The sequence below is a fragment of the Emys orbicularis genome (genome assembly GCF_028017835.1).
Source record: "Emys orbicularis isolate rEmyOrb1 chromosome 21 unlocalized genomic scaffold, rEmyOrb1.hap1 SUPER_21_unloc_2, whole genome shotgun sequence".
NCBI classification, from domain to species: domain Eukaryota; kingdom Metazoa; phylum Chordata; order Testudines; family Emydidae; genus Emys; species Emys orbicularis.
In genome coordinates this window covers 163,066-169,183 of record NW_027045156.1, presented here as the reverse complement: position 1 = coordinate 169,183, position 6,118 = coordinate 163,066, and the positions used below count along the sequence as shown (strand labels likewise).

At 66.6% G+C, this 6,118-nt stretch overlaps 1 protein-coding gene across 1 annotated transcript; it reads left to right on the top strand.

Annotated features, from left to right (window-relative positions):
- The first annotated feature begins 1,428 nt into the window (after positions 1-1,428).
- Positions 1,429-4,291, top strand: RIBC1 (RIB43A domain with coiled-coils 1). Its single transcript, XM_065423070.1, has 7 exons — positions 1,429-1,545; positions 2,035-2,116; positions 2,449-2,793; positions 3,179-3,297; positions 3,500-3,727; positions 3,838-4,004; positions 4,210-4,291. Exons 1-7 carry the CDS (start codon positions 1,429-1,431, stop codon positions 4,289-4,291), a joined length of 1,140 nt encoding a protein of 379 aa, XP_065279142.1.
- The last annotated feature ends 1,827 nt before the right edge of the window (positions 4,292-6,118 follow it).

Here is a 6,118-nt window from a genome sequence, read left to right as displayed (position 1 = left end):
CGGGGGGCCCTGGGGAGGGAGGGCTACGGAGGCCCGCGGCGGACACGGGGCCCGCGAGCGGTCGGGCGGGAATCGCGGCTCCCGGCTCGGGCACAGACACCCCCCCTCCCGGAGCCGCCAACCGAGCAAATCTCGCGAGAGGCGCCACACTTCCCGCGAGACAGACCCAGCCCTCCGCGAGGGGAGGGGCTAAGGTGGGCTCATTTGCATATAGCGCGCGGCTCCTTTCTGTCCGCAGGCCAGTAAAAGGAGCCGCGATTCAGAACGAGATTTGCGTAGCGGGACCCGACCCCTCCCCCGGCTCTCAGCGTCCCGCCTCCTTGCGTAATTTGCATATATGGACACGCCCATTGCGTTTTCTCCGTGCTGATAGGGCCGCGCCTCAGAGCGTGATTTGCATATAGGGACCGCCCTCTGCGCTCTCTCCCCGCTGATAGGCCCGACGCCTATATTTGCATAAAGGGGCGGTTGGACGGCACCAAGTGGGGGCGGGGAAAAGGGAATGGGCTGTCCCGTTACCAGGGAGACCAGGCTCTAAACAGAGAGAGGGAGAGAGAGAGAGACGGGTGGGGGGCTCAGGTGAGTGGGGGCCCGGCAGTCAGGGGGTGAAGGGCCAGGGACCGAGGTCAAAGGGCAGGGTGAGGGGTCAGAGGCTAAAGGGTGGTGTGAGGGGTCAGGGGTCAAAGGTCAGTGCAAGGGGGTCAGAGGTTTACATGGTACAGGGAGGGGGTCAGATATTAATGGGAGAGGGGGTCAAAGGTCAGGGTGAGGTGGGGTCAAGGGAGGGCCCCAGGGGTAAGAGATCGGGGTGAACGGTCAGTGCAAGGGGGTCAGAAGGTTAAAGGTTACAGCACGTGGGTCGGATATTAATGGGAGAGGGGTCAGATGTCAAAGGGTAGAGTGAGGGGGTCAGAGGTCAAAGGACAGGGCCAGGGTGTTCAGAGGCTAAAGGGTGGTGTGAGGGGGCCAGAGGGCTGGGGGGCAGGGGTAAGAGGGCAGGGCGAGGGGGTCAGGGGTTAAAGGGTACAGCGAGGGTGTCAGATATTAATGGGAGAGGGGGTCAAAGGTTAACAGGGTGGGTGTGGGGGTCAGAGGGTAACTTGCACATAGGACAGGTCAAAGTCAGAGGTGGGGCAGAGGGTAAAGGTCAGGGGGCAGATTCCCCATGTCCAACCCTCAGCTTCGGGGACCCCAGATTTAACCCCTCTCCTGCCAGAGCGGAAAGGTTCCCCCCGATCTTTCACAGCTCCACAGGAAACAATGCCCTGCTCCCCTCCATGGGGAGCCCGGACTCCTGGGTTCTCTCACCAGCTCTGGGAGAGGAGTGGGAGCTGGTGGGTGGGTGGGTGGGTGGGTTGGTTGGGGGGGGGCGGCTGGGAGCCAGGACTCCTGGGTTCTAACTTTCCTTCCTCCCACATAGGCGCCAAGATGCACAAAGTGGACCTACCGCTGGAGAGCAAGGAGGCGGCTGCCCTTGAGGCGCGGAGGGAGCGAGAGAAGCAACGGCTGAGCCGCATCTTCAACGCACGCCACCGCACCATGGGGGTGAGCCCCGCAGGGACCCGCTGCGTCCTCCAGGGGGCGCAAAGCTGGGAAAGGTGCTGACTCTGAACCCTACCCCTAACCGGAGCCTGGAGCAGGAGCAACGGCTGACCTGCGGGGAGGGCTTGCACGTACACAGCTCCCATGTGCCACCCTCCAAGGGGCATTCGGTGCCCATCACCTGCTCAGGGCTTGGCCGCACCCGTCCGGGTATCAGGGAGCCTTGACAAAGTTGGGCACCATCTGCTGTGGAACAAGCTGAGACCCAGCTCCTAATTTCACTCAGAGGCCACCTAGCAGACACCAGACTGGAGTGAATGGTTTTGATTGCAGGCCTGGGTTCTGGCCCCGGCGCTAGGAGGGGAGTGGGGGCTAGTGGTTAGAGCAGGGACTGAGAGCCAGGACTCCTGGTTTCTTTCCCCAACTCTGGGAGGATTTTTGCCTCCTCAGTAGCTCTCCCCTGCCCTTCTTTCCCCCCCTCCACCCCGCCAGGTGGACGTGGAAGCCCTGCGGAGTCAAGTGGAGGAGCGGAAGCTGAGAGAGGAAACGGAGAAACGCCGGGATGAGACCTATGGTGAGAGCTCTGGCCAGCCCTGCCTTGCCAACCCCTTTGATCTCTGGGGGAGGTGCCCTGAACCCCAGCACCAGAAAGCAACGGGGGGCCAGGCCAGTGAGATGGCAGGACAACAGGGGTCCTCTATCTCTGACCAAGATGAGGGCTGGCTGTGGGGGGAGATCCCCGCTACTCCAGCCCTGGCCTCTCCAGCAGGGAGCGCTGTGGGTGTTGGGGCAAGAGAACTGGCTGCTGGGAGGAGCTCCTGGCCTCTCCAGGAAGGGGCAGTGTGGGGAGCTGGGCAGGAGTCTGGCTGGTGGGGGATCAGGGGATCTGACCCTCTCTCCCCACAGACGCCGAGCGGGTGCTGTGCGACCGGGTGGCGCAGATGCTGGAGGAGGAGGAACGTCAGCGGGTGCGGCGCCTCCACCAGGCCGTGCAGGAGTTCCGGGAGCGGGAGCAGCCACCCCCCACCCGGCGGGAGTGGGACCTGTACAACCCCGAGGGGCTGCGCCGGGACCAGCCGGCCCGGGTCAGCGACTACGACCCCCGCTGCGGTCCCGCCAGCCTGCAGCGCTTCGCCGGCGAGGACCTGGCGCTGCCCACCCGCCGTCGGCTGCAGCAGGAGCAGCAATGCCACAGCCTGGAGGACCAGCGTGCCGAGCGGCAGCGGGCCCTGGCCGACACCAAGTATGCAGGTGAGAGCGTGGGCACAGGTCTAGTGGTTAGAGCAGGGGGAGTGGGGAGGCTGGGATCCAGGACCCCGGGGTTCTGGAGTCTAGTGATTTAGAGCGGGGGGGGCGGGGGAGACTGGGAGGCAGGACTCCTGGGTTCCTTCTCTTCGCCAGTCTGGGAGAGGAGTGGGGGCTCGTGGTTAGTGCGGAAAAAGCTGGGAGCCAGGACTCCTGGGTTCTCTGGAAGGGGAGTGGGGTCTCGTGCGGGTTAGAGTGGGGGGAGCTGGGAGCCAGCACTCCTGGGTTCTCTGGGAGGGGAGTGGGGTCTCGTGCGTTAGATCGGGGGGAGGAAGGACTCCTGGGTTCCCAGAGGAAAGCCACTCAGGGGCTCCGTGCGCTGTCCTGACAGACACGCTGGAGGATAAGAAGCGAGTGGAGCTGGATCTGCGGGCACAGCAGCTGGCCCAGCTGGAGGAGGAATGCCGCCGCGCCAAGGACCTCGCCACGGCCGACTACAACCGGGCCCAGGTAACCCTGTAGCCACCAACAGGGAACCGGGGGCGCGGGCCGTGGAGCTGGCAGACCTTGGCATGGGTTGGACAATAGGGCTGGCTCCTCCGCCCCAGGGGATTGTGGGTGACCAGGTCTCACCTGTTCCCTTGCCCGGGTGGGCTGTCAGGGCAAGTCCCCACGCCTGGGGCTCAGTGCCAGGTCTCCCCTCTCCCCGCAGGCGGCAGAGGCGGCGGAGCAGCACCGGCTGGCGTGTCAGCGGGAACAGGACGACAACCAAGCCGAGATCCACAACCACCTGACGGGGCAGCTGCTGACAGAGGACCCAGCCGTGGCCGAGAGCCCGCTGGGCCCTCACCGTATCCTCACCGACCGCTGGAAGGGCATGAGCCCCAAGCAAGTGGAGGCCGTGTGGAAGGCCCAGGAGGAGCAGCGGCAGGAGAACCAGGTCTCCAGAGGAAGGGAAGGGAGGGATTCTGCCAGCGGGGGGGCGGGGGACGCGCAGCCCAGGGCACTATTCCCTCCCCCTGTCACCTGCCCCTCGCTTTGCCCCCCCAGAGGCTGCGGGAGGCAGAGCGGCAGCGGGAGGCTGAGTGGGAGGTGCAGCGGCAGCTGGCAGCCCGCGCAGCCATGGCGCTGGAGGAGGAGGAGCGCCTGGCCCGGCTGCAGCTGAGGAAAGGCCTGGATGCCTACAACCAGCAGCTGGCGCAGGAGCAGAGGGCACAGTGAGTGCCCCCTGGGGGTGGGGACGGGCCCCAGGGTGGGGAGCTGTGAGGAGCAGGGCCGGTGTGGGTGCAGGAAGGGGTGGGGCTGGGAAGGATGCGGAAGCAGGAGGGGGTGAGGTTCGGCAGGGCTGGGAGATAGAGGATACAGAAGGGGCGGGGCCAGGTGAGTCAGGCTGGTGGCTAAGCCCCGCCCTTTGTCTTGCAGGCAGCAGTACCTGCAGAGGGAGGTGTACACCAATCCGCCCAGCGCCCAGTACCACCTGCAGTTCAATACCAGCAGCCGCTAGGCCCAGCCCTGGGGCACCGACTCCGAAATCCCCATGGACCACCCCCGGCCCTGCCGGGACACGCCCAATCCCCGCCCCCTGCCCCATCCCCACCCCTGCCCCGCCCAATCCCCGCCCCTGCCCTGCTGGGACACACCCAATCCCCACCCCCATCCCCACCCCTGCCCCACCCAATCCCCCGCCCCCTGCCCCACCAGGACACACCCAATCCCCGCCCCTACCCTGCTGGGACACGCCCAATCCCCCCCCCATCACTACCCCTGGCCCACCCAATCCCCGCCCCCTGCCCCGCCGGGACACGCCTAATCCCCACCCCCTACCCCAATCATTACCCCTGCCCTACCCCATCCCCACCCCCTGCCCCACCCAGACATGCCCCATCCCCGCCCCCTGCCCCACCGGGACACACCCCAATCCCCACCCCCCTGCCCCACCCCATCCCCACTACCGGGACACACCAAATCACCACCTCTGCCCCAATCACTACCCCCGCCCCACCAGGACACGCCCAATCCCCACCCCCTGCCCCGCCAGGACACACCCAGTACCCGCCCCCGCCCCACAATGACACACCCGAGGGTCTCCCCTCCTATGGCCAGGACGCCCCCACTCCCCCCGTACAGGGGGGATCTGACACTCGGCATCCAATAAACTGTCGTGCCCCACAGCAAGCTGTCCCCATGGTCTGTAGGGCTGGGTAGCACTGGGAGCTCCCCCCTGCAGGAGAGCGCCCCGCTCCCTTCCCCGCAGGGGGCTGGGGGCCAGGACTCCTGGATTCTCTCCCCGGCTCTGGGAGGGGAGTGGGGGCTGGTGGGTTAGAGCAGGGGGGGCTGGGAGCCAGGACTCCTGGGTTCTCTCCCCGGCTCTGGGAGGGGAGTGGGGGCTGGTGGGTTAGAGCAGGGGGGGCTGGGAGCCAGGACTCCTGGGTTCTCTCCCCGGCTCTGGGAGGGGAGTGGGGGCTGGTGGTTAGAGCAGGGGGGGCTGGGGGCCAGGACTCCTGGGTTCTCTCCCCGGCTCTGGGAGGGGAGTGGGGGCTCGGGGCTAGCACAGAATCCCCAGCACCCCGAGAGCACATCGAGACAATCGTTTATTAAGGCCCAGACGCCGCCTGGGGCAGGAGTCGTCATTGTGCGGGGCCGAATCACTGCAGGAGTCCATGATTAGAGTCCAGGGACGGCAGAACCACAGAAAGGGGGGAAATCAATCCCCCCTCCCAGGGGTGGCCGGGGGAGGGGAAATCAGCGTCCCCCCCCAGGCGTGGGGCAGCGGCTCAGGGCTGCAGGCGGATGGCCCCGTCCAGGCGGATCACCTCCCCATTCAGCATGGGGTTCTCCACGATGCACTGGACCAGGTGGGCGTATTCCCCGGGCAACCCCAGGCGGCTGGGGAAGGGCACCTGGCGAGCCAGGAACGTCCGCACCTTCTCGGGGAGCCCTGCCAACAGGGGGGTGGCGAACAGACCTGGGGGGGGAGAGACAGTGAGGGGGGCCTGGCTCCCCGCTCCCCTCCCAGCTCTGCCGGTGCCCCTCAATCCCAGCCCACAATGCCCCCCCCCCCCCCCACACACACACACAGTACCTTCCCAGCTCTGCCAGTGCCCCTCAATCCCCACCTGCAGCCCCCACAGCTCTGCCGGTGCCCCTCAATCCCAGCCCACAATGCCCCCCCCCACACACACACACACACTACCTTCCCAGCTCTGCCGGTGCCCCTCAATCCCAACCCGCAGCCCCCCGATACCTCCCCAGCTCTGCCAGTGCCCCTCAATCCCCCCCTCCTCTCTCAGCCCTGGGCTCCCCACACCATGACAGGAGCTACGCTGGGGTT